General features: G+C 40.7%; 1 protein-coding gene across 2 annotated transcripts; it reads left to right on the top strand.

The window, feature by feature from the left end:
- Positions 1-15,733: 15,733 nt before the first annotated feature.
- Positions 15,734-27,101, top strand: sall1a (spalt-like transcription factor 1a). 2 transcript variants are annotated; one of them, XM_068322677.1, is made up of 3 exons: positions 15,734-15,881; positions 21,051-24,454; positions 25,492-27,101. In XM_068322677.1, the coding sequence occupies exons 1-3, from the start codon at positions 15,809-15,811 to the stop codon at positions 25,930-25,932; spliced, it is 3,918 nt and encodes a 1,305-aa protein (XP_068178778.1). In that variant the 5' UTR covers positions 15,734-15,808; the 3' UTR covers positions 25,933-27,101. The 2 variants fall into 2 exon arrangements, with proteins under 2 accessions (XP_068178778.1, XP_068178787.1); XM_068322686.1 differs by lacking the exon at positions 15,734-15,881 and adding an exon at positions 18,419-18,521.
- The last annotated feature ends 701 nt before the right edge of the window (positions 27,102-27,802 follow it).

Here is a 27,802-nt window from a genome sequence, read left to right as displayed (position 1 = left end):
TGCTGTTGAAGTTGGGTTTTCCTGTTGATGCGTGATCAGCAGCGTTTCCACCTTCTTTTTATACACTTCTCTGCAAAAATCTGAGCAGGGAATGAACACACAATATATTTATGTATATGGGGACATTCTCGAACATCGAGACAGCTGACAGTTCGGTTCAGTTTGAAAGTTTGAGCCAGCAAAGTAGACAATATGGCATCCTCTAAGAAAATCTGTCACAACCTGCCAGTTATTTCATTTTTTGTAATTATTGATGGGGTTGCCCCCCTTGTAGGGCCTAAATGATGTAGGAACCGATGTTGGCCTGGTTAGGTTTCTGTTTCGAAGCCTTAACTGATGCCAACACTGAATGTTAAAAGAACAGGAATTATGAAACAGAAGAATTTGAAAAACATAAAATTAGAGCCAAATTTCAAAGTCACTCTTAAATACTGTACAGTGCGCCCTCTTTCTTTGCAATTAATGCATTTCAGGAACCACACGTGATTAATGAATTCCGCGATAGAGCGACGAACTATTTATCTTATTATTTACAGCAATTTAAACATTTATGAACCTCCCCATACTGATATTAAACCACCTTCTATCTGTATTACCTTTTCTCACACTCTTATCGACTGTGTAAAGCATGTTACCTCCCAATAGGCTTCCATGAAATAGACTCATACATTAGTTTGGAACAGTAATCAAATCAGACAAAAGATGAGCAAAGAAATCACCTTGACTTTCAGGTATAGATTTATAAGCTCAAATTTGTGGCCAAATGCTCATTTTTGTGGATAAATCTAATATTATAAACCTGGCCAATATCCAGTAGGCCCATTAATTAAACTTAAGGCCACTGATGTTGAATCCACATACAAACACACACAGTGTTGATATATTGTAAGAGGTACAGATCATAAATGAGGGAGGAAGTATCATAATCTCTCATTACATCAGTCACGGAGGTTATTGCAAAGACATAAACCACTGCTGCAGGAAATGACCTAACAACTGTCATAAAAGTCAGTTAAACACTACTCACCACCCCCCATCCACCCCCAACAAAACCCTTCCTTTACAATCAATATGTGTGGAAATGTATTTTACTTCTCTTGCAGAGAAGTGACTCTGTTGAAACTGTGTATCAAAAAAAAAAAAAAATCAAGTTAGGAGTATGCCATTGATGTCAGCTTTACTCACTGTAGGCTGCAGATCAACTGGAATTTAAATGGTTGATGTTCAAGAATGGTTTGTTCGTGGTACCATTTGCAACACATTGCAGCTCTCTCCAGATGGGTTCGCTTTGAAGATAAAAGATCTGTAAATCAGTCGACAATGGCACAATGGATCAAAAGCGAAATGTACGGTAAAGAATATCAGGAGCTGTTATGGATAAACCTTTAATCCACATCTCAAGGAACTCCTCAAATAATTGTCCACCAACTACTAGTTTTAAAACTCAAAATGCCAGTAATTCTTTCCCCTTCATGCCAGACTCAGGCTTCTCCTGAGGTCATGTTTTTGTGGCCATGTACCTTACTTTAAGAATTACCAAAAGCCATTTTATCAAGTAAAATTGACTTTCTGGACCTCCCTCTCAGTTGTGTCCCAATTATCCTCGCGAATCTTGGAGTAAGTATCCAAATGTCAAGCGTCTTCCGTGTTACTTCTCCTACATCTCCTTCCTCCAGTAATTAGTACCTGTGGGATGTGTCAGTGTGATCAGAGGCTGAGGGCTAAGCATGGCTCCATGCTCCTTCATAACGACTTTGTGTTGCATTTCTCAGATGGGGATTTTTGTTCAATAGAACGCCTGAATCAGACATTACAGCAGTGTCAGTGATGTGTAGGTAAGGGGCCAGGGCAGGTGGTTTACCAAGGTGGGTCTTTGTGTTCTCACAGCCTTGAGTGTTGCCTTCCCACCCTTGTTAAGACTAAATGTATGAGTTTTAACAAGTTTGGATGTAATGCTACAGCAAGGGTAGCACTAGAGTATACATCAAAGGAAAGGTAAGCAGATATTAGTGTGGTCTAATGATGAACACTTTCGCTTTTCACACATATGACAAAAGCTTGTTGTTTTTTAAATAACTATTATTTTTGCTTGTTGATTTACAGTACTTTTAGGGATGAAAAATTAATTCATTCAATTGTATAGTTTCTCTGTGAATCAAATGTATATATTTATATATACTGTATATATTTATATGTATACCACGCATTACTTCAGACCATTGTTACACATCCACATTTTCTTCCAAAGTATCTTCCAAAGTATCCTTCTTCAACCAGGCTGGTAGAATTCAATCTATGTCCATGATCCTCCTTTAAAGGGCTTTAATGTTTTTATATCTGTGCCTTTCACAGGTATAATGTATGGAAAAAAAGTGTTTTACACCAGTGTGCATCACGTAATGATGCTATAAGTTGTAATGCCATGTGCAACCACTATTTAAGTGTGCGTGTAACAACTTGTAATGCATCCAGACTCCAGCGAGGACACACCTGAAAGCACCAGACAAATAGGAGCTGCAGCTGGTGGGGGATGTAACAGCTGTTTTGATGGTGCTTGGTTTAGGCCAGAGACAGTTCAAATATGAGACAGTTCAGTGAGAAGTCATTTCCTTCAGGAAACCAGCAGAAAGTCCTGACTGCATTGATTCTAACAACAAATGAACCACAGAATATGACCAACTCTGTCATCCTGTAGCCACAAATATTCATATATTACAGCTAAATAGTAAATAATAACTTTCAAGAGAGAACTGGTCACTTGAGTAGCACAATCTTGATTCTTATGGTCATAATCTTGTTTGACAGTTTGATCTGATATTCAGGAGCCTGGTGCTCAGCAGACTCAATTATATGACACAGAAGTCAATTCATGCACATATGGTGAGTGGTCCATCCATGTCGTATCCATCAAGTACCATACAGCCTGATCACCTGCTCTTCTGAGAAAGCATAGGATCTGCTGACTTGACGTCCGTCTCCTTATCCATTGTTAGCAGTAGTAGAACCAAAAGAAAGGAACCAGTGCGCTCAAACGTCACAACCACATCTTATTTTGTTTGTACGTTAATGCCGTCATTTTGACACGAGAAACTGTTTGAAACTATTTGTCATTTCTGTTCTTTTCCACCTCCTTTGACCATTCAGAAATAAATTTGAATTCTTCCTCTCCTTACATGGCTGTCTGAATATATTTGATTTTAGTTAGGGTTACTTGGGGTGTCTGGTGTTTATACTTTGGTACACTGAGCATTGAATTCTAAAACTAAACTTAATCATTAACTTTTAAATGCTGAATTTTCAGAATTTCACAATTGTCACAAAGGATTTGGTATAGTTTAACTGTGGAAAAATGAGAAACAGGTCAGCAACTTGCTTTGGAGTGAAACCTCAGATCTGGTTTCCATACGATAGGAGTTACCTTAAACAGTGTAGTCTTAAAAACAACTCCGGTATCATGATATTTTGACCAGTTTGCTCTCATTCTTGCCCATTTTAACCTCCTGTAAATAAGAGAATAGGTGATAAACTAACACAGGGAATGTGTGAAATCGACTGATGGGGCCGCTCAGCTCACTGTCTCTGTTTGATATAAGAGCTGTTCTATGCAAAAGCACTCCCTGCTCGTTTTTACCCCTGTCCTCCCCCTTTGTCACTTAAAGAATGCTTGGTGCCTGTGGATTAATTAAAGTCTAAACATTAAATATTGATTGATGCATTATCAGCGGCTCACAGTCGCCTCCTCTCAGATTGATTTCCACTGTGATTTATTGTCATATTTGCAGAGTCATTTCACTTGATAACAAAGAGAAATTGCTTGAAACCTTGGTACCCCCACCATTAGCCCCCCACATTGACATCTTCCGTGGTACTTAGCCCTCCTCCCATCCTTCCTCTCGTTTCTCTTCTTTTCTGCAGTCTTTTTTATTCTTTTCTCTCTTAACGGACTTTTTCTCTTTTATCTTCACTGTCATCCTCGTGCCATTTAACAACTAGCCTGACTGGTGTGTAATGTGATGCGAATGCACGGATGTTTTTCTGCTCTGCCACAAGTCTAAGAACATAAAACATTTTAAAAAAAATTTTTTAACTCCTATCTTTAGGGAACAAGGACAGTTGATGAAACATTTATTAATTACATTTATTCATAAAAGTAAAACATTTGGTTTTTGTTTTGTAGATGTACTATCACAAAGACAGCAAAACAAAAGGGCCAACTCAAAAATCATTATCCAATTTAAAAATGACATGTTTAAGAAAAAGAAAAATCAAATGCGGAGAGCGTATATTCACATGTCGGTCCTCCAGTTATCGTGCGATTTTCATATATCAAACATAATTTATGATTTTTCACCTCAGCCGTCAACTGTGAACTCTATTATTTTGTAGGGGGAAGTCTGATTTATAGGCATATGATCCCATGTATCCACATCATCATTTGTTATCCAGGTATTTGCTGCCACTTCCCTGGATGATGCCATCATCCTGTTCTCTATAGCACACAAACACACACACACACACACACACACACACACACACACACACACACACACACACACACACACACACACACACACACACACTGGGTACAGAAACACATATAACCTTTCACAATGAATAAAATAATACAAGTAATATATTGAAAGAAAAAACACCTTTCTATTTCTACTGTCGTTATTCTAACTTGCCTTGTTTAGGCAAAATCATGTCATGATTGTCTTATTAAGCTCTCTGGTATAATTTAGCTGGCATTCTTATGTCGGCATTACGAGCACGTGTTATAGCATTCACTCAGCTGAGAGGATCTGTGCTGTCCCACACTGTCAGAACAGAAAAATACTGTTTGTAGACTTTTTTCCACAGATTGAGTTTCCCTGATTTTATTTGGATTTGTGGACATTGAATTATGAGATAATTTGAGTTTTTTGAACCTGTGTGTGCATGTGTGCATGCGTGCGTGTGTGTGAGTGTGTACATGCACGCACGAGTGTGTGTACGCGTTTGCATGTGCACACGTGCGTGCATGTTTGCGTGTACTGGATGTGCATCTTTACAACGAATATCTTGTGTGTCTTAATTCTTAAACCAGCGCCGAGGTGAAGAATGTCTGTCATGCAGGTCACCGTATTGTGTTGCCTGCTAAATTAAATTATCACTCATGAGGAAAAGCATGTTCCAAAGTCAGGTGCCAATAAAAAAAAAAAAACTGAACAAATGTGGTTCATGTGGTTCACATTTCCTCATTTACAATGTATCAAATTACACTATCCAGGTGTTTTGACCCTTTTAAAACATGCTTAGTTGTTTTCATTTTATCTGTTTAGGTATTTTATCAGGGCTTCTCATTTTCTCAAAAGCCCTATACAAACCCTATTCAGAACATTCGGCTGAATCAAGATACCCTCTCAATGTTTAACATCCATAATCAGTACTCAGCAAGGGAAATTATTCAGTCAACCCTAATTAACACTCTAATATTCTACAAATTGCTTGAAGATTAGACTTGTGCTTTGACTGTTCCGAATGATGCTCACATACACTTTACAAGCTCATCTATTGTCTGTGAGCAGTTAATTAAGGTTAAATTTGCTAATTGTTCATTTGTATTTTTCGTATTGGCCTGTCATGATAAATCGCCGTGCGGTAATTCATCTTGCGGTGGCGTACTTCATCTCTGTCGCATAGGAGCTGGTGGTGCGGCTGAAGATGAAATGTTCATTGTTAGCATCATCTGTCACACCGTGGGAGGAGAGTGATGACATAGCTGTGATTTGCTTGAGTTTTGGCTTCCAGGTCTCTTTACCTTGCAGCTCCCTCCAACTGTGCTGGATTTTGAATTAATAATCACAACTTTTTTTTTTCTAGTTGTTCTTGTAATGTCCTTGCTTATATATTGTGAAAGGAAATACATTTTTTTTATACATTAATGTTCATGACTTTCCCACTTTTTGTTAGATGTTCATTAACAACCTTATTCACATGAGCTTACAGTATGTAGCCCTTCATGGACTCCTCCCACCACATCCAAAATATGTTGTAAATAACTGGATCTAATAATAACTGGATCTAATTTTACACTACTAATTATTTAAATTTACATAACGCATGAATGCAATTGATATGTCATTGCATTGGTTGCTTTTCTCAAGTTAGCATTTGTGCTAACCTTGGGCATGTTTTCATTATTTTTTCAGCAAATGTGTCTGGCAGGTTTCAACTTCAAATTTAGCGTTATGTTTTTATTCTTTACTTCATTACTTTTCAAATGTTACATTCATTACCAATTTTCTATTTCATGCAGATTACTATTGCTTTTCGAGTAGTTTTGACCGACTCAGATTGTTACAACTAACTCAGGTTACAACATGCTGCAGCATACTGTTCGTGTGAACGAATAAACTAACTAATAAAGTTTAGGTAGACACCGATTTGCATCAATATCTTGATGCAGTATTATTTTTCAGTTTGAGAAATTCTGTTTTGGGAAACATGAGCTCAAATCTTTATTTGTAATCTGTTTAAAATAATCCATGATTACATTACGTTGAACAACACAAACTTGTCGCACAAGTATTTCCCAATCTAACCCGACTGTATATCTCTATTTGCTTTTTCCCTGTATGATGATATCCTGCGACCATACCAGATAAAACCCAGAAAGCTGCTCACCATCCTGAACATTACTGCATTTTCTCCAAGGCCTCCTGTTAGATAAACAAACCTCTGCACCCTCTGTACGATGAAGCAGTTCAATTCTCTCCCATCTCTATTTTCTCTGCAGTCTCTTCTCTCTGCGTGTATTGGCTTCGGCCTCTACCAATCATCGTATTGATCCCAAATGAAACACTGAACTCATCAATACGGTCTTAATGCGAGTTTGTTATTCATTCACTTGTCATTTAAATCACCCCGCACAAGTCATCCATTTTCTGTCATACGCTGCGTTCGTGTCCCACCAATTTGCTTTGTCATTTCAGGAGAACTGCGTGATTATCATCAACATCTCCCAGCGCTCACTTTGTCGAGCCACAGTAAACTGTGATCATGCCTATGACGGTTCTTCTCTTTGTATCTGTTTTATTACCTTTTGTTGCAAAAAAAAAGAAAAAAAAAGGTTCTTTTCTCTAACCACCAATACACCGACCTATTCTTACATCTTAAATGAGGTTTCATGAATGTCACAAATTAAGTCAAAGTGTAACACCATTGATTAGGCTGGTAATTAAGATGTAAATGTGCTAGAGGCCCGGTGAGCGATCGCACCTGGGATAACAGAAGAGTGCTGTTAAAATCATCAGGGGTCCTACCGCCAGTGCAATGCACTGCCTTATCAATGTTTAGAGTGATCTTCTGTTTAAGTATAGGTTCCACTCTTAATTCAGACTGTCAGATACTGTGCTACAAGGTGATGTCAGTTTTCTCCGGTAGGTGCAAGTAACTCACTGAGAGGTGGCTCTTGAGTTAGCCACCTGGTTAAACAAAGAACCACCAGAATTGTTACCGACTAAATGAGAATTATCTTGCAAAGTACACAGCTCACACTGACGTAACATTGCAATGAAAGGAACAATAAAGGACGCACCATCTATGCTCCCCAAAAATTAATATTATCATGAGTCATCAAATTAACTTTCCCAGACTACTGCATATTTGTGGCTTTGTTGAGAAGCACAAGCATTGAATGATACTGCATACCTTTTTGTGTGGAGAGCAGATGTGGTGTGGATTTAGGGAGACCAGGCATGTGCAGCCGCTGGCAGTCTTTTAGAGTTTGGGCATTCACACATCAGTGTTAACAGTTTAGCTTCTGTGCCAGGTAGAGAATGAATGACACGGGGCAGGGTGGCACATCCGTGGAGATGTTTGTCAGGAGGTGTCCCTCCCTTCTGGATGTTTACACTCACAGGGGCCACACTTGGCTGTTAGCAGGGGGAGAACACTTGGAAAACAGCCGTCCTGTGAGAGCCAAGAATCTTACTGTGAATATTAAATAAAGAGAGACAGAGAAGGAGAAAGGGGGAGGGAGAGGAGAAAACCAGCTATCTGGACCAAACAAAGCTGGGTTTGGAGAGGCTGGTGCACATAATAAGCACGGCTCTTTCACTGCACACCCAGGGCACTCTGGAAAAGTGGGGAGGCCACTGAATGGGAAAGGAAGTAATAAAAAAAGCAAACTTCTTTGAAAATATTGTGTGTGTGTGTGTGTGTGTGTGTGTGAGAGAGAGCAAGAGAAAAAGAGAGAGAAAGTCTGTGTGCGTAAGTGTTTGTGTGCAGCTGCCGGAGTGATGAGTGTGTAAAGTCTACCTGTTGTAATGTTTTAGGATTTGGGATTTGGGATCCCCGGCTTTTTAGAGGTCAGATCACTGTGAGATGAAAATAATAAATAGTGTAACATCACCTCAGATGGTGGGGGAATCACAAGTGGTGAAAAAGTAAGGAGCTGTTGTGTCTACAGAATAGGGGAGCCAAGTATGAGGCAAAGCAAAAGGGCAGTGGAGCGCAATGAGAGTCTGACATGAAGCTGAAATGCACTGAGAAAGATCCTGAGTATAATGTTTATACATACAGGAGTGGGCATTGGAGTGTCCTGCTGTTTTAAGCATTTCAGATGAGTGCATGCATCATTTTTCTGTTACTACAATTTTATAATGCTGTTCTGGAAACAAAGGAGGTGAGTTTGGTTAAAGTGTAAGAGGAAGCGGGCGGAAGGGGGGTGTTTAAAAAGAAAAGTACATGGGGAGAAGTAAATTCAGGGAGTTCAGCCCCCCCCTCCCCCCCAAGGTGGTCTTTTGGCGAGTCATCAGGGACCTGACTCCTCTGACATCCCGTATCCAACCAGACTTGTACAAGTGGTGTAAATAAAGAATGACAAGCCGCACCTCCTCTTTCACCTCCAGGCAGGTCTCATCTCTCTCCTGCTCTCTCCAGTGGAGAAACTGTGAGCAACAAAACAGTTTTAACTAAATAGCATTTCTTTTCTATCCCCCATTTTTTTTATTGAAAGATCTTCCAATTTTTGCACGATTTTTTTTTTTAATCCTTCATGTTTTACCATGTGGTCACTGGGTAGCTAAATAACACGCTATACAAAAACAGACAGGCACCCAGCGACTCCCTCTGACACGCACGCACACAAACATACATTTAGAGCTGTCTCTTGTGTGGTCACAAGGAGCTACAGAACACATGCACACACATAAGAGGACCTCACATTGAGCCTACAGCGCCGTTCTTTCCAACAGATTGCTGATTTTTAACAACCAAAACCTCAGTGCAGTCTAATGTGTGTTTGTGCTTGTTTTAAGAGCAATTAAGTACAGAAAGGCGTCATATTTAGCACCATTTTCTTAGGAGGAAATATGAAGGAAGCACAGGGAAAACTGAAGTGGCCATTTGATGAATTATATACTATTGGTCAGCTGCTAAAATGAAAAACACAGTCCACCCAATTGCAATCACTTTATTTTAGATAGGAAGTACAAATATACAAATAAACTATTTTACATTGAAAAGAACAAAAGAAGACAAAAAAGAAGTGTGAATGAAATTTACAACCTTTTACTTTGTTATAAATAAATAACAATTTTAAAATTGCTGCCGAGGCTGTAAAATTTGAAATGAAATGAAGGACATCCACAAAATAAAACCTTAGCCAACTGATTTAAATAGACAGCAATGACCTGAAGGAGTGATCATTTTCTGAATACCAACACAAGCGGTAGCCCTTTCCAGGTGCTAGACAGTGAGGCTCGGAGTAGCGTCGATGCTCCACCTGGCCTCCACTTCCTCCCTTCCTTCTAGCTCCGGGCAAGTTAGGGACAAGCTGGAGATCAATAGCTTACGTTTGCCCAAAGCAGCCTCATTTCTCAGCCAGGACACTGATGCTAACTATCAATAGTAATAAGGGGCTGTCTGAGACGCAGTTAACTGCTGGTCGACCAGCGCAGCTGTCTAGCCGCACTTGATAAACATCTTGTGCCCAGAGTCCCTACGAATAAACCGTTTGACATGTTTCAACTTTGTGGGTGTATTTACTGTAAGAGTGTGTGTGTGTATGTGTGTGTGTGTGTGTTTTTGTTTTACGTGGCATGTCTACCCACTCAGCGGTTACCTGCATGCAGTCTTGTTGTGTGGTTAGACTCTTTGGTGGCTACAGACACAGACATCACATGTGTACATTCTTTATGCCCTGCTTTTACAAGCGTGTGAAGCAGTGTAGGGATAATTGAATTTGTGATTTTTACTTTTTCTTCCAGGTTCTTAAAAATACATAAAACACTCAGCCTTTTGGAGACGCGGTGAAGTCTTTAATTTATTCAAGATGGTTGGAGTGTTTGGTTCCTCCTCCTGTCTTATTGATGTTTGTCGATGTAATCCGGCTCCATCCTGTGAAACATCTAATGAACTGAGCATCTCTATTCAAGAAAATATCACTAGTCTACCTCAGATAAAAGCAGAAATGTGTTTCTCAAGTATACAAAGGAGCTTAAGTGGGAGTCTCGTTGGTTCCCAGTAATGTGGTGTGTCTCATTAATACAACACAAATGAGGTTGTTTAATCAAATATAATCAAGTGAATGTACATCGCAACAGCCGGAAGATAATGAGTCCATTTCTGAATATGAGCAGTTATCCCAAGATAATGAGAAACAGACATTTTCTTAATATAAGACTGATAATTAAAATTGTACATATGTTTACTGCCTTGTCTATAAGGAAATAATCAGTTTGCTCATTTTGTTGCACAAATCACCGATAGATATGTATAAAAAAAACTTTTTTTGCTATAGAATTACTTGATTTCAGATTCAACCACTCTTTAAATACATTATGATTTCTTTTTTTTCACAAATGCAAAAGGCTACTGAATAGAATTAATTTAAATGAGTGTTTGTCAAGAGTTTGGGTAACCAGTGTGGGCAAACTATACAACACAATACTGATGTGGTTTTGTGCATGAGTGCACACCTCCTGTGGTATCGGGTTTTCAGTTACACCGGTGACGACAGGACACTGCTGACTGCCCAGCGTCTCTCTCTAATAACTCGGAGGCAGGGCTCCGAGTCAGGGATCCGCTGGCACACATCTCTGAACACTTGTACACTTGTACCTAGGCAGCTACAGCTGACACAGACACACACACCAGCACGAAGTAGAATAGACAGCATGTGTGTGTATGTGTGTGCGTGCCTGCGTGTGTGTGTGTGTGTGTGTTTCAGGCGACTGTACACGCAGCACATGAATGCTCACACGCATCGTGCAGACACGGCGTGTGCGACGGGCCTGTGACCTCCGGCACCTCTATGACACTCTTGATTGTTTGCTTGTTTTCACTCAAACAAGATGGGATCGAAAGGAGGTGTCCGTAAGTGCAGCTGAGATAATGTAAAAACAGGAAGTTGTCAGGGGGCACAATGGGGGGAGACATTCAGTGGGACAAGTGGTGGCAGGGTTGCTGGAGGACAATAGAAAGAGTTTGATCTCTTAATTAATGGAGGCTATTCTCTTCAGCTGCAGGTACTGAATTTTAATGTGGGTCATTTTTCAAATAGGTTTCTTCAGTAGTAAAAGGGAGCTTTAAACGCTGCATTCTGGTCGTCTGGAATACAGAGTCATTTCAGTTTATAACACAAATATAGATTGTTTCTGTTTCAAATGCTTGCATTGGTTTACAGTGCGCCCTCGTTCCTCACAGTTAATGCGTTCCAGGGCGCGATTAACCTTTTTCCCACACTCTTATCGACTGTTTAAAGCACTTTTGTGTCTCACAGGAGTCTGAGACTCACCGAACTAGCGCACTTCCGGATGCCATCAGCCAATAGAATGCGCGTACATTATCACGTGACTGCCTACCAAAAATCCACGATGAGGTGAAGTCGCGAGCGTTGATGCGCGAATGTGCGAGGGCGCACTGCATAGCGCATTTAATCATTTTAATGGGACGTCTATAAAAACATATGAAGATAGAAGTGTAATAATGATGTCGTTATGCTCATTTTGACATTTTAAATATGACAGGCTTGGGGATTTTTTTTCTTTTTTTGCGGTGGGACAACTTGAACAAAGCTCCACTGCATACAGTGACAGTGTGTGTGACTTGATAGAAGGAAGAAGTGGGCCAATTTCTTTATTTCTTTGAGCATGAGGCCAGCTTACAACAATCCCTTTAATCAAGCTCCTAATCCTTTTGCAAGATGTCAGCATGCCATTAATAAGGCCATGCACTTCTTGATAGTCACGTTGGGAACGATGAGGGTCAAAGCATTTACTGTTAATCAGAAATGAGGCTCAACATAGCGATAATACACTTTTAATCTCCCATGCAAAAGATCTCGTATGTGTTTACCTGTTGGTAATTATAAAAATAACTACTGTATGTGTCTGATGACATAATTTGGCATTTTTTCTGTTAAAATCTGAAATATCTGTCCTGTGGCTACAAAGGTTTTTTTCATCCATTCATCTATCCATCCATCTTCTTGAAGAGAAGACATCAAACAACTTTAAATATAATTTTTTTAAACTATTGTAACGCAAGAAGTATGAAATAATTATGGAGTTCATAAATACAAAAACGTCTTGTGAATTAGTCTTTTGTGTTAACATCCTGGGGTCGTCATAAAGCCTGAACCCGAATAAGTTTGTTCCTAATCCTGCCAATCGGGCTTCCATTATAAAAAACACACACACGCACACACACACACACACACACACACACACACACACACACACACACACGCACACACTCCAGCTGACACACACGTGCAGCTGACCTAGATGAAGGCCTGATCCAGCTTGTTGTAATTCTTTGGGCATCGCATGGAGCAGGGAGCAGGACGCGGAATGAAAGCCCACCACGTGTTGCGGTGTCACACAGAAACGGGGCTTTCTTGCGAACACACTGCGTAATGATCAGGAACAACTGAGAGATTCTCCGCCGTGACTACCACATTATGCGGCCAAACGCGCTGCGGTTCGCAGCTATATGATCAATCATGGGATGTCAGTGATAATAGTGAATGATGGCACCCGAGCTGGACCTGATGTGATATGTTGCGCACAACATTGATTGCGCTGACGACTGCGGACTTTTATGCGCCAGATGCTTCTGTCATTTTCCTTCGCAGGGAACAATATTCACTCAAACACTGTTGCAAACTGCAACCGGTAGGTGTCAGACGGAAAATATGCTCCTTTTTAATGAGACCCATCAGAAATATATATATGAAAAAGCATATTTATATTAAATAAGCTTTTTAAAATACTATTGTGTAGTTGAACTTATAAGGCTACGGATGATTTTCACCTTAAAGACCCCATACAAACACAAATAGAATATTAATCATAGACGCAGCCTTTATTTTTTATAATCAACTGGTGTTTTAGTCAGTAGCACATGAATATCAACAAACAAATGAAATAAATGACTAAGTCAAACACTTTTTGGGAACTGACATTGACTTATACCGAAACAGAGTCCGTCTGTGTCATTCAGCCCATGATTGTTAACACTGTATCCTCACCGTCCCGAGTGAATCCCATTTAATATGTCTCCCGCTCGGCTGGGCTGCAAATCACCCTGTTTACAATCTCACACCAACACTCACATCAATTAACTGGCCATTGATTTTCCCGCCCGGGACATTACAATATTGCAGACCCCTTTTTCCCTCTCCCGGCAGTTTCAAGTTTGGTGCACATAATTGAACGGGCTTTACCAACAGCGCGCCTCACATACACACAGTGTCATACAGACAGACACAGATTTTATATATATATATATATATATATATATATATATATATATATATATATATATATATATATATATATATATATATATATATATATATATATATATATATATATATATATATATATATATATATATATATATATCATAAGTGATATTTGATGGTATCAGTTGTATTTGATTTTCTCTCACTCCTTCCCTTTTTTTTCCATGAATAAGTAAATAGTATAAGGCTAGTCGAAACTAAAAGATAGCTGACAGAAGAGAGCACCAGATCCATCTCGCCTGCAGCCGCTCTTTAAATATTCAGTGAAAAATAATGGCATCCGAGGCATCACCTATAGTAACATTATTATCTTCATTTCTCAAAATCAGCTCGGCTGAGAGCTTCGTTTATCTTTTTCACGTAATAAATCTACTCGACTCAGCGCTCACATGATGCTCCTGTGGGACCTCTTGCCCTCCTTAAAACATTCCGACTGAAGGTGCGCCTGTTAGTGCATTATAGTAAAAAAAAAAAATTATTATTAATAATAATAATAATAAAGTAATAATTATTCTTGTTATTGTTATACAGTAGAAGTATCGTGGTTTAATATTACATCAGTAATTATAACTATTGGAGCGTGTGACCATTATATTACATACAGAATTGACTACAACAGAGATGCAACATGATATTGCTCACTTATCGCTGTCTGAAGAAAAAAAAAAAATCACATTTTGAATATTTAAATCAAATGAAAAAAGTTTAAATCATTCACTGTTGTTAGGAATATCTCAGCACGCAGTCATTCATATTGTTTTAACAAACAATCCGTTGAATGGAGGCGATGTAAAACAATCTTTTTTTCTTATTTTTAAAAAAAATTTGTTTGAAAATTTTGTTTGAAAAGTTCATCGGACGCGAGTGGGCAACAGGTATTTGATTTAAAAAAAATACATATTTATCGGACAAATAAAAAGCTTTATGTGTTTGTGTTCAGATGAGCAGACCTGTCTGAACTGTCTTTACCGCTGTTCATCGCGGCGCACTTAGAGCGTTTGGATCCTCCGTGCCCAATCAGAGAGAGGGGGGGGCGCGGATGGTGGGGATGGGGCGGGGGCGGGTGTGAATGAATGGCACGGTGACTGAATAGCCCGATAACCAATCAGATCCTGGATGGGCCGGGCTTCGCGTTTGTCCCAGCTTTTACACGGGCCCTCAAAGTTTGTTTATTCGCGGAATGGCGTGTGTGATGAAAACGTGTGACTAAGTAAACCCCCTTTCGACTAATAATACTCAAATGAAACTAATTGGGACGTCGGAACTCACTGTGGACTTTTTTTTTTGGGGACCGGGTGCCATTTTACGCGCGGAACACGCTCGCCCGACACTTGGCTTGAGCGCACCGGGGAGCCGCGATTGAAACTCTTCAGACAGGAGGTGTCGGTGCGCAACGCGACAAGCTGAATTACGGCGAACGTAAACGCAGGAGCGGCGGACGGACTATCGGGACGCAGAGAGAGGAGAAAGTTGGTGGGAGATCTTGGAGGTTTGAGTTTCGGGCGTCCAGTCAGTCCGCGTCTACAGGGGAGAAACATGTAAAGCATTACTGCGATCGCAGCTTGATCGATGTGAAAGACTTGAGAGATACTGTCGCAGGCATTGACTTGAAACGATGACATTCCCCTGTAGTCAAGATAAGCTGTGACTTGGCCAGCAGAAGGGGTTAAACCGCATCCAAAAGGAGTTTGGAGAAGCCAGCCTTTCTTCCCCATACGGATCAACTCATTGGGTGGGAGCTGAGAGAGAGACAAGAGTCCCCAGCAAATCAGAAGCTAATTGATTAAAGAGACTTCGTTTGAATAGGAGGGGGGGCTGGCGAGTTGCCAATCGCCCCTCGAAGAAGCCCCCCCACCCACCCTCCTCCTCCTCCTCCCTCCCCCATGATTAATCACTGAGCATTATTGATAATCATAACGGGGCACATGCGCGGTGGATGGGCTCGATTTACGTAATTTTTGAGAAGGTTTTGTAGTCATTTTTTATTCTTTGCCTGCTGATGTGCCAGCCAGCATGTCGCGGAGGAAACAAGCGAAGCCGCAACACTTCCAATCCGACCCTCATCTGCCCTTATCGGAGCACAATGGTGAGTCCAAGTTATCTCACGCTTCTTTTACCCCACCATGTATATCCACCTTTTTTTTTTTTTTTTTTTTTTTTTGGACTGGTTAAAGTTGGTGCCACAAGTCCGTTGTTTAGTTTTTCTTTGTAAATTTCAGCGTGTTTGGTGATAAAAGTTTGGTGATAAACGTACTGCTTTTTTATGAAATCCACTTCCAATTCGAATAAGAATAAACTAAAGAAGGACTTATTTTATACTTTCTTTCAACAATAAATTGTTCGATAAATAGAAAAATACATTTAATGATTCTAACTAAAAGTACGAGACCCAGTTCTCGATATTTTTTAAGTTTTAAAGCTTTTCTCATCTAATCGTAATTTAAACTTGGGAGACAGCTATTTAAACAAACTTTGAAACTCCCGCAATCAGAAGCCGGCTGACTTTCGGTCCTTCCTCGGTGCGTCCATGCGCTCAGCGGCCGCTCTCTGCGCGCCGAGGTGGACCACCCTGTCGCTCCGGACGGGACAGCAACTTTTTCTCATAGGTGCCGGCCACAGAAACCCCCCCCACACACACACATGCCCCCCCCAATCACGGTTGTTTCAGCTTTGCCGTGCGCGGAAAAAAAAAAATCACCGTGTAAGTTTGTACACAGTTTTTTTGTTGTTGTTTTTTTCCTTATAAAAAAGTTGAAAAGCTGCTTCAAATTAACACACTTCTTCCCCCCCCCCCACAGAATCTGTAAATCTTTTCTTCATTTTTTTTTGCAAAATAGCAGCAACAGAAACATCTCTTGAGACACGATCATGCGCCAGATATTTATTTTAAACTACAATGTAATTTATTAACTACTTTTTCTCAGCGAGAATCAACTTTTACCGACAGGCTTGTTAATCTTTATTTTGAGGTGCTCACGCCTAACGGCCTGCTGTGGGGGAAATATAAACATGATCATTCTTAATTCCCAAAGTCGATTTTTTCTTTTCTTTTTTTTTTAAAGGATGATGTTGTGTCTAAGGTGTGAATTCGTTTAACTAAGTAAATCCAAAACTGTGTTGCCTTGTTGCTTCAAGTAATTCCGAGGCCACAATCAGTCAGTGAAGATGAAATTATTTGCGAAGTGTTACAATTCTGCTGATAAGAGAATGTAAACCAAACAAACAAATAGAAACTTCAATAAAACTACGCAGTGATAAGGCTGTAGAGTAAGGTTTATGACGGTTGAATGTCGTAACAGGACGTTTCTATGTAACATGAATTTTTGTTTACCGACTTTTGGACTTTTCTATCAAATCTATCACTCATTACCGAGAAAATAAAAACCCTAGAAAGCCACTTATTTTTCGGGAAATTAGATACAATTTCTTAGTTCAAATAGACTTTGGTCTGTTGGGGAGTGTGATCGAAATTTTATGCTCCATTGAATTTTTAATCACGTTTTTAATTTTAATTTTGTAATTTAAAAAAAAAAAGAAAAAAGAAAAAAAAAGATAGGTCATTTATGAAGCAAAATAAAAATGACAATTGACTAAGTGCTGTAATATAACGTATGCAAGTCTCTCATCACCACTGTGTGTTTGGTTGACGACTGTCTGAAAAGCATGTGCAGGTAATTTGAACGGAACACTTGCCTCTTTCAGGAGAAAGCCATAGAAACAGTATTTTCAGCTCATTTCACATGATTTTTTGGAACTTGATTAATGCAAAACTGAGTTAATTCTTCGGTGCTGCGTTTTTCCGCATTTTCCTTTAAATCTAATTAACTTAATGAAGAGTTACTCTTGTCACCGACCCTAGTTAACTGTGGAAAACAAAATGTCTTGATTATGGCTAATAATATGCAGCATGTTCAAATTCAAATTAGTCTTGTGTGTGCAATTTTGTGGCTGTGGACATGTTGTCTTTAGGCGCTTGGGATATTTAACCGAGACAGTGCTCATTGCAAATGTGTTTTTGTGTAGAGTTGTGGTGGTCGGAAGTGAAAACAGAAAGTCATTGTATTCGTAACAAAATATCAGTGATGCTGAGGGCCGTGTAGTTACTGGGAGGTCATGGGGAGAGCCACAGAGGGTGGGATGTTGAGCTGTTTTAACCTTTGCCTGTGTCCCCCTGTGAGGAGGTGATGAGAGTTCAGGGCCCAATGTGTTCCTCTCTACCTCGCCAATGACCCAGGTGATCAGAGCTGTAGGCAGTCCAGCAAGGCCTTGGCTTTTTATTTGTGTGTGTGTGTGTGTGTGTGTGTGTGTGTGTGTGTGTGTGTGTGTGTGTGTGTGTGTGTGTGTGAGAGAGAGAGAGAGAGTTGGGGTCTTATCAATGTTGTGGTCATCCCCTTTTGCTCTATCAACATGGCCCCCCTAGAGGGCAGATTGGCAGGGCAGCCCGCTTGTGGTTGCTTGTCATTTTGCCAGTATTTATTTGGTGTAAGTCTAGGTATAGCCTGAAGGACTTGCCTTGCCTTTTTCCCTCCCCTTAAGCTTTAAGCATGTCACCGAGGCAGAGCTTCTTAATAAATTTGAGTTTTTGTCCTGGACCACGGCAGCTTTAGTGGAACCCCATCTAGTGTTCAGTGGAATGAGTCCTGAGGGCTGGAGACGATGAGACCAGAAACACTTCTGAAGTTACAAGTGTCAAGAAGCTCAGAGAGGCCCCCCGCGAGAAAATAATGTAGGATCTCTCAAAGCTGTCTGTCAACTTTTTTGTTTTTTATTCCTCACTTTCATGTCTGGTTTTCAGGTTTTGGTCACTCTCTGAGTCTCTGTCCTCCGCTCTTTGTCTCTCCTGACGCCCTTTAACACTGCGCATTGCTTACATTGTGCTTTTGAAAGGCATTCCACAGAAGTTTGTAAAAGTTTTCATATCAGCTTGACTTTATCTTCTTTTTAATTCAAAGTTAATCCTTGCTATTTTGGGCATTAAGCCTTATGCTTGCGTCTGTGCTGTTTGCTGTTTTTCTCTTATTAACAATGAATTTGTGATTATGCACTGACTTTATTTTTTTATCCTTCTTGTCAACCTTTCAAGTCAAATATAGAATTTTATACTTTAATGAGCAAGTGCATTAATAAATATGATTCATATTTTTTGTAGCTTGAGTACATAATATTTGGTGGAGTTGGTGCAAAGACTTTGTGCACTGCTGAGTCACACATTGTTGATGAAAATGTTTTGGTCCAGTTTCTTGATTAGTGAAATAGAAATATAAAAAATAATTTTGGGAATGGATTTCATGCTGTATTTCTAGCGATGGTTTGTCTTTGGTTTGGGTAGGACATTTTTCAAAAAGTTCTTCACTATAGTATTTAAAATCTTGAAGGTGCGGCACATGTGATTTTGTCATCTTTGTTGGGCAGTCATTTTAATTTGAAGAAATACTTTGAGGTTTTTTCTGAAACATGCAATTTAGTGGCTGTCGCTCAGATGATAGGCAAAATGTGGACAGTGTCTTTATTTAATGTCTGAATCCGGCTAAAACCAACGAGATTTGAGATTTCATATAAAGACACACACACACACACACAGAAAAAATGTTTGGTTTTTTTGCATGACAATTTATTTGTTTAATCAGTACATTTGTCAAACAATGAATTAACTTTATTTTCCTCAAAATGATTGCTAAGCGTGAAGGTGGATGGGTGGGTGTAAGCGCAGATTTGACATGAAGAGTTATCATCAAAGTTGAGTCTCCCCTGTTTGCATGGTTTGGTGGTGTGAGGGCCAGGGTTTACTGTCATGGCAACTTTGTGTTATCTGATGTCTCTGAGCAGAGAAACATTGAGGGAGATAATCCCTGAATTAAACAGGATCTGCTTTGAGTTGACTGAGATGAGCAGGGCCAGGCTGTGCCGACGATCCCCGCCGCTCCCATGCTGCGCAAACAATGGGAAGGCATCCTGTCTCTCTGTGGGGCAGGGCTGCACTTCTCTGGGTTTCATTTGCAAATGAATTCTTGGCCCTGATGAAAGTGCTGAGGGGCCAGAGCCACAATGAAAGGAATTCATAGAGAAATGCAATTTGTAAATCAACTTGTATGTTAAACAGAGATTTTTTAGAGTAACAAAAAGTGAAAAGAATGAGGAAAGTCTGGGGCACAGCAGTGGCTCTGGGGGCAGGGTGTCGTTATGCCTTTTCACTCCCTGACTCCTCTTGTTTAACAAAGTGGAAATGAAAAAAAATGTTTTTGAAATGCGATTATGACTTTTCAATGTTCATCACAATGACAACAGTTTGTAGCTGGGCCTGTTTGTGAGTTGTGTGAGCTGGTATATCTAGTTTTCTCAGTTTTAGTAAGTTTATTATGCATGCATTCCAATATACTACCCTCACCAAATTTTGACCAAGCCATTTATTCAAATAACATTTTTCCCTTAAGTTTTCCTCCACATGATTTCGCAGATGAGTGCCCTTTCCACAGTTTTCTTTTTTTTTCTTTTAAAGTTTTAACACATCCTTTTATGATATAAAAGGAATTATGATGGCTAAGGTGTTTCTCGTATGGAAAAAAGGGAAAAAAATGCATTGCATATTAACTCACTACATGTCTGTTTTCAATATATAAACAATTTTTTTTACTTTTTCTTTGTTTTGTTCGTTGTGTTTAATATGGCTTTTCTCATGTCTAATTTTGACAGCAGTCCCAACGGATACAAATTAGTTTAGTGACACATAACCTGTCAAAGATGTCTATACTTAGCTGAAAATGAGCAATGTTGACAGCATATTCAAAGTCTAATAAGTCCTTCAAATGCTTGATTTGTGCCGTGTGGACAAGTAGACTTTGAAGGGCTCGGAATATTGGAAATCAATGTCTTTCTATGAAAGTTCATTAAGATCTTATGTCCTCACTTCACTCTGTTCTATATTTTGATGGATTATCTGAAGAAAATGATTACCTTTGTTTGGGCTGATGAAACCCTGATGTACATCTTCAAACTGGACCAACTTTTAAGCAAAATTTGAGTAGTTCCCATTGATTTTGTATCTTATCGTGTTTCTGCAACCACTGCATTGAATAAGACCTTTTCTCATTTCTGCTGGCTTATTGTTGCTTTTCAGTCGTTTTTTGTGAACACGTCAAGGGGATAAGTGTAAAACTGATTAAGTAAAGATTAACAACAATGGAATTTGAGGAGATAAAGCTGCTTCTTCAGCTGCAAAACATTTGTAATCACTAATCCTCTGTTTCCTCTTTTTCAGGGGACACAGAGCTTTGCTCAGAGGATCCCCCCTGCAAGGAGTCAGACGCCCACATCTGCAGCAGATGTTGTGCTGAATTCTTTGAAATATCTGATCTTGAGGAACATCAGAAGAATTGCACTAAGAATCAGTTAGTTCTGATTGTGAATGAAAATCCTGCCTCCCCTACTGGAACTTTTTCCCCTGGGTCACCTCCCCATAATCCTGATGACCAAATGAATGACGCAGCTAATAACACTGATCAAACGGAGTGCAGTGACCTTTTGGAGCCTGACACTCTTGAAAAAGACAAATCCATGGACATGGATGTTTCTGAAATGAGCAGTGGTCATGAAGAGGAAGGCAGTCAAGCACAGAGCAGGAGCCCCGTCAACACAGTCAGCAGCCATGGTGGCAGGAGCACGTCTGTCCCTGCAGTAGGTACTTCGGCTGTCTCGGTCCCTCCTCCTTCACTCAGTAACTTGACTGAGCTGGGGAACTTCTCTATGATCAACAGCAATGTCATAATTGAAAATCTGCAGAGTACCAAAGTGGCTGTGGCCCAGTTCTCCCAAGAGACCCGTTCTACTGGGGGCCCAAGAGTGACAGTGCCCGCCCTAATGGAGCAGCTCCTTGCCCTGCAACAGCAGCAGATCCACCAGCTGCAGCTCATCGAGCAGATTCGCCACCACATACTGCTACTGGCCTCCCAGTCTCCAGAAATGCAGGTGCCCCCCAATTCAGCTGCAGGCACAATGGGGAATGCTGCCAGCCCACTGACCACACTGAGCTCACACCTCTCTCAACAGCTGGCTGCAGCCGCAGGCCTCGCACAGAACCTGGCTAGTCAGTCAGCCAGTATTAGCAGCCTAAAGCAGCTGGCTGCAGCAGCACAGCTACCTCAGTCCAACCTTAGCAGCAGTGAGACATCTCAGAGCATTAGCACACTGGGGCCATCAACAACCAATGCTCAGTCCTCTGACAAGAGGCAGAGTCACATGAGTAGCCTTCATTCTCAACTCAGCAACTCATCATTAGCTAAGCCATCAACACCAGCATTTGGAATGCGTAGCTTGTTAAGCTCTGCAGTGAATCCCCTTCTACCTCAGCCCCCACCTGGAAACCCCATGTTCGCAAGCTCTCTGCCTAGTGTCGGCACCACTGTGGAGGACCTCAACTCTTTAGCAGCTTTGGCCCAGCGGACAAAAGGCAAGCCACCAAATGTCACTTCATTTGAACACAAGAGCAGTTCAGACGACGCTTTCTTCAAGCATAAATGTAGGTTTTGTGGTAAGGTCTTTGGGAGTGACAGTGCTTTGCAAATCCATCTGCGTTCTCACACTGGTGAGAGACCTTACAAGTGTAATATCTGTGGCAACCGCTTCTCCACCCGTGGTAACCTGAAGGTGCATTTCCAGCGTCATAAAGAAAAATATCCACACATCCAGATGAACCCCTACCCTGTTCCCGAACATTTAGATAATATACCAACAAGCACCGGCATTCCATATGGCATGTCTATGCCCCCTGAGAAACCTGTCACCAGTTGGCTGGACAGCAAACCTGTTTTGCCCACTCTGACATCTTCAGTTGGCATGCTGTTGCCACCAACCATGCCTAGCCTGCCACATTTCATCAAAAAGGAGGATCATTCTATAGCCATAACAAGCCCTTCTGCTACTGCAAGGAGTGACTCAGGTGTTGCTGAAACATCAGCTAAAAGTAGTGATGGAGTGTCTGAAGAGGGTGAAGGTGCAACTCTGCCTACCTCAAATGGGAAAAGCGAAGAAGGCAACCACTCCTTAATGACAAGCGTGAGCTCTGCTTCAGAGAGCAGCGTTGAGTACACAACATCTAATAGCCCACCTATGATGACCAACCCACTCATGCCTCTTATGTCTGATCAGTTCAAGGCTAAGTTCCCATTTGGGGGAATTCTGGATCCTCTCCAAGGGTCAGAGACCTCAAAGTTACAGCAGCTTGTGGAGAATATTGACAGAAAGGTGACAGACCCAAATGAATGTGTCATCTGCCACCGGGTGCTGAGCTGCCAAAGTGCCCTGAAAATGCACTATCGCACTCACACTGGGGAGAGACCATTTAAGTGTAAAGTCTGTGGCAGGGCATTTACCACTAAAGGAAATCTTAAGACACACTATAGTGTCCATAGGGCCATGCCTCCTCTGAGAGTCCAACACTCCTGCCCTATTTGTCAGAAGAAGTTCACAAATGCTGTGGTTCTACAGCAACACATTCGCATGCACATGGGTGGGCAGATCCCCAACACCCCTCTGCCAGAGAGTTATCCAGAGTCCATGGCTTCTGACACTGGCTCATTTGAGGAGCGAAACTTTGATGATCTGGACAACTTTTCTGATGACAACATGGAAGGTGTAGAAGAAGGTCCAGATAGCAGTGTGCCAGACACACCTAAATCAGCTGATGCTTCTCATGGCAGTCTATGTAATTCACCAGCCCCTGCTGAAATGGCTTTCCAGGAGGGGCAAGAGAAAAATGGCCAAGAGAATTTCCACAATCATGAAATACAAGAGATACAAGTCAGTCAAATGAAGGCTATAGCAAATGGCTTATTTGAGGGGGACTGCCTCACAAATGACTCCTCATCCCTGGGAGGGGATGTTGAAAGCCAAAGTCCTGGGAGTCCAGCTGTGTCAGAATCTACCTCCTCCATGCAGGCACCATCCCCTACCAGCTTACAGCTTCAACAACGAAAATCTCCAAGTCTTGAAGAAAGACACCAGAGGGCCCTATCCTTCGAGCATTCTAGTGCAGGCCTCTTGCATTCTCACCCTTCCAACATTGGAGCTCTGGACCTGACATCTGTCAATTCCGCTAAAGAACCCACAGGCATGATGTTCTCATTCCGTGACCGCAGCACTATCAAGAACACATCATGTGACATCTGTGGGAAGACCTTTGCTTGTCAGAGTGCCTTGGACATTCACTACCGAAGCCATACCAAAGAGCGGCCATTTATTTGCACGGCCTGTAACAGAGGTTTCTCCACTAAAGGCAACCTAAAACAGCACATGCTTACCCATCAAATGAGAGACCTGCCCTCACAGCTTTTTGAGCCCTCAAACACCAGCCTGTCCTCCAGCCCAACCCCGTCCCTCCTCTCTGTAGGCTCTCTTAACAAGCCAGAGGTCAATGGTTTCCTCCACAGCTTCCACCAAGAGATAAAGGACACACCCCCTGGCTTAGTCACATCATCTGCCTCCACATCTCCAGTACTTTCTGCTGCTCCACCACGCAGGACACCGAAGCAACACTTCTGCAATGCCTGTGGAAAGTGTTTCTCCTCCTCCAGTGCTCTACAGATCCATGAGAGAACCCACACAGGGGAAAAACCCTTCGCTTGCAGCATCTGTGGTCGAGCTTTTACCACCAAAGGAAACCTCAAGGTAAATGTTGAAACATAAGAAAACTCCTGGTCTCCTAAAAGTTTGCGTGAGAATGTGAAAAATGAGTCTCAGAGCTGTTATTTAGTTTTATATGGCATGTCAGTGCACTCAAGAGGTGGTAATGTTGTATAATTAGTTAATGACACACACCCTTGAGATATTAAAAAATAATGGAGTGGAAAGGCTGAATCACGCAAATAATATGATTACTGGGTGGAAATTTTGCAATGCAATCAGAGGACAATATTTCAGTGCACACAATTAATTATTATAGGTTATTTGTGTGTTACATAAGTTTGATGTGTTACAGATACGACCGGCACAAATTAAATTATTAAGGTAAAGATCCTACAAAAACCTTGGAATAATCATCCATCATGTTTACATTTCTCGTGTTCTTTTAATGTAGGATTTTGGTATTTGAATTGATTTTTAAATCTCGGGGGGTGGGGGGGGGTAAAACCCTTGCTTTTAATTGAAATTGGTCATGAGAAATGTGTTTTTCTTTCTCCACAAAAGTTATGGAGAAAAGTCTCAGACTTAGTCAACTTACTCAGTCGTAACTAAGAAAAATACACTAAAACTAAATAATTTCAATGCAATTTTCCAGGATTATTATGTGGGAAAAAATGTTTTTTTTGTCATAGAATGAGTATTAGCATAGGGGAAATGTCACATACAATCCTGTCTGATATACTGTCTTGAATGTGAAAGGCATGATTTTACCACACATCTCTTTGTGAGATGAGCAAATTAAGGTTTAGATTAAACATCAATCTTGCCAGAAGAGGATGTTTACACCATGTTGGTACCTCTCACAGCAAAGGCAACTAAATGCTGCACACAGGGTGTGAAGCTATTTTAATTTGGACTTGAGTGTTATTATTATTTTTTCCATTGCATCATCTCTTGTGCAGCTCTTGTGGCCAAGTGTGTAAACATCACTAATTTTCATCCCTCTCATTGCTCTGTCCCCCCCCCCCTTTTTTTTTTATCCCCGTGTCTCTCCTCCATCTCTCTTTTTTTCCTTGTTGTAGGTTCATATGGGCACACACATGTGGAACAGTGCTCCTGCCAGACGTGGCCGCAGGCTCTCTGTGGATGGGCCAATGGCCTTCCTGGGTACCAACCCAGTCAAGTTTCCTGAGATCTTCCAGAAGGACATGGCATCAAGGACGAGCAATGGAGACCCAGCAAGTTTCTGGAACCAGTATGCTGCAGCCTTCTCCAATGGTCTCGCAATGAAGACAAATGAAATTTCTGTCATCCAGAATGGAGGCATTCCACCTATCTCAGGTGGCATGGGAAATGGGAGTAGCTCTCCTATTGGTGGCCTGACAGGCAGCTTAGACAAGCTACACAGCATGGAGCCAAACGCTGCTCTTGCTGGTCTGGAGAAAATGGCCAACACAGAGAATGGCGCCCACTTCAGATTCACACGTTTCATGGAGGATAATAAAGAAATTGTCACCAGTTAAAGTGTGTGCCCTCAATGGCACTCAGACACATGAAGATGCCTGCTGGCATACTGTACACATATGTAGACACACAGAAGGGGACAGACATGGATAGAGACAGGGACAAAATCAACTGAACTGCTTTGCTCGCCATCAAATCTTCACGAACACAAGTGTGAAGACAAGTTGCTTTTTTTGTACAATGTACATGTTATAGTTTTACGGAGCTTATTTATTAGTGTTTATAACCTTGCTTGAAATCAAGTGGAAGCATTAACAGTTAGGTTTTTTTGTTTGTCTGTTTTAAACCCAGAATCGGTATGTGTGGGTGCTTAAAATGTTCTTTTGAAACTTAGACTTTCTGGGTAGATAAACTTACCTTGGCATTAAGTTATTTTCTGTCTGTAGTAGCTCTAACTGAACTGTCTATGTTCATGTGATGCATTAGCCCTGTAATATGCAAACAGGCTTGCTGTAAATAATGTACACTGATCTTCTGTAGATGGTCTAACATCTGTGTTCATGCTCATTCCTCTCATCACCAAACAAAACAATTCAAGGGACTAAATGGTAGTAGTGCCCTTTTTTTCTCTCATTTAATATTACTTTCATTTTATTTAAGACAAAACATTGAAGTTTGCTATACTTTCACTTTTCTTTAGTGTTAACTCTTTTGATGTTACTGTTTCTGCGTATTGTATTTTCTACTGTTGGTTTACTTCCATACTTTTTGGTTTCTTCTTTTTTGCTCATGTTTTGGTGTCATTGAAAGCAAGACAGAAGGGAACCTTCCACTGGCCTATTTCCTTGCTTTTGGAACTGAGACAGCCAATCAGATGAGCAGGATTCTTCTTTTGTTTCTGAATTTCCATGTTGCTGCTATGTCCCAGAATCTTCACTGACATCAAGTGCAAAGTTATGTGTCGAAACTTCTGTAAATACATTCAGATGTGGAAATACAAACTCTTGTAGGAAAATGTACATATAGGTTACACAAGAGAAGCCCAACATGGCCAGGGAGACAAAAAGGTAGTGTTTTTTATGAATATAAATATATATTGGTTTGACAACCTTCGGACTGTTACATGCACTTTCTTGGAAAGTTGGAAGATCTTTATGGGTCCAGTTTCTCTACACTTTAATACCTACTAACAAGTAAGATACTGTAATTCTTTACTCTAATAATCAAATACATACGTTTTCCAAAAGAAATTTTGTGTTTGTGTGCTTTTATTTATTCTTACCTCTAAATAATGTTTCTCGAGGTCCGTTGTGCAGCCTAAAGATACATTATGGAGCAGAATCATTTAGTTATTTATAGGTGTTTGTTTTTTTCCCCTGCTCTATAATTGGAATCATGATCGCAGTTTTATCCTCTTAATTTCCGTTTGCCAAATTGCAAATCCGTGGAAGTAAATTCAGCGCTTTTACGAGAAAAGGAAAAAAAAAGATTTCCTCCTGCCATTAATTTATTCCCGATTCTCAGATAATAAGAAGAAAAAAAACTCCCAACATGGAGAAATGTGTTTTAATGCCCGTGGACGACTGTTAAACCCGCACAGATCAGCGTGGGACAGATCCCGGTGTTGGTGATGCTTTGGAGCAAATTTTGGTCGCTTCATTAAAAAATGCGACGGTTTCAATATTTTCCTTCAAAAAAGCCCCAAAAGAAGTTGTCGAAACGATGTCACGGTTATCCGGATCAAGTCTTTGACTGCCATGCAGGGCCTTTTTTTTAAATAGAACTTCCCCTTTTTGTATTTTAACAGCTGCATTTCATTTAACACGTCGCTGCACATCCTGCAACGCAGGAGTGTTAATTTGTTTCCAGCAGCCCAGCGCTCTCCTCTTCCTAACGAAGCCCAAATCCTTAATATTTACGTTTTATATT

Source organism: Antennarius striatus, chromosome 1 (genome assembly GCF_040054535.1).
Source record: "Antennarius striatus isolate MH-2024 chromosome 1, ASM4005453v1, whole genome shotgun sequence".
In the NCBI taxonomy this organism is placed as follows: Eukaryota; Metazoa; Chordata; class Actinopteri; order Lophiiformes; family Antennariidae; genus Antennarius; species Antennarius striatus.
This window is presented reverse-complemented; position numbering and strand designations above follow the sequence as displayed.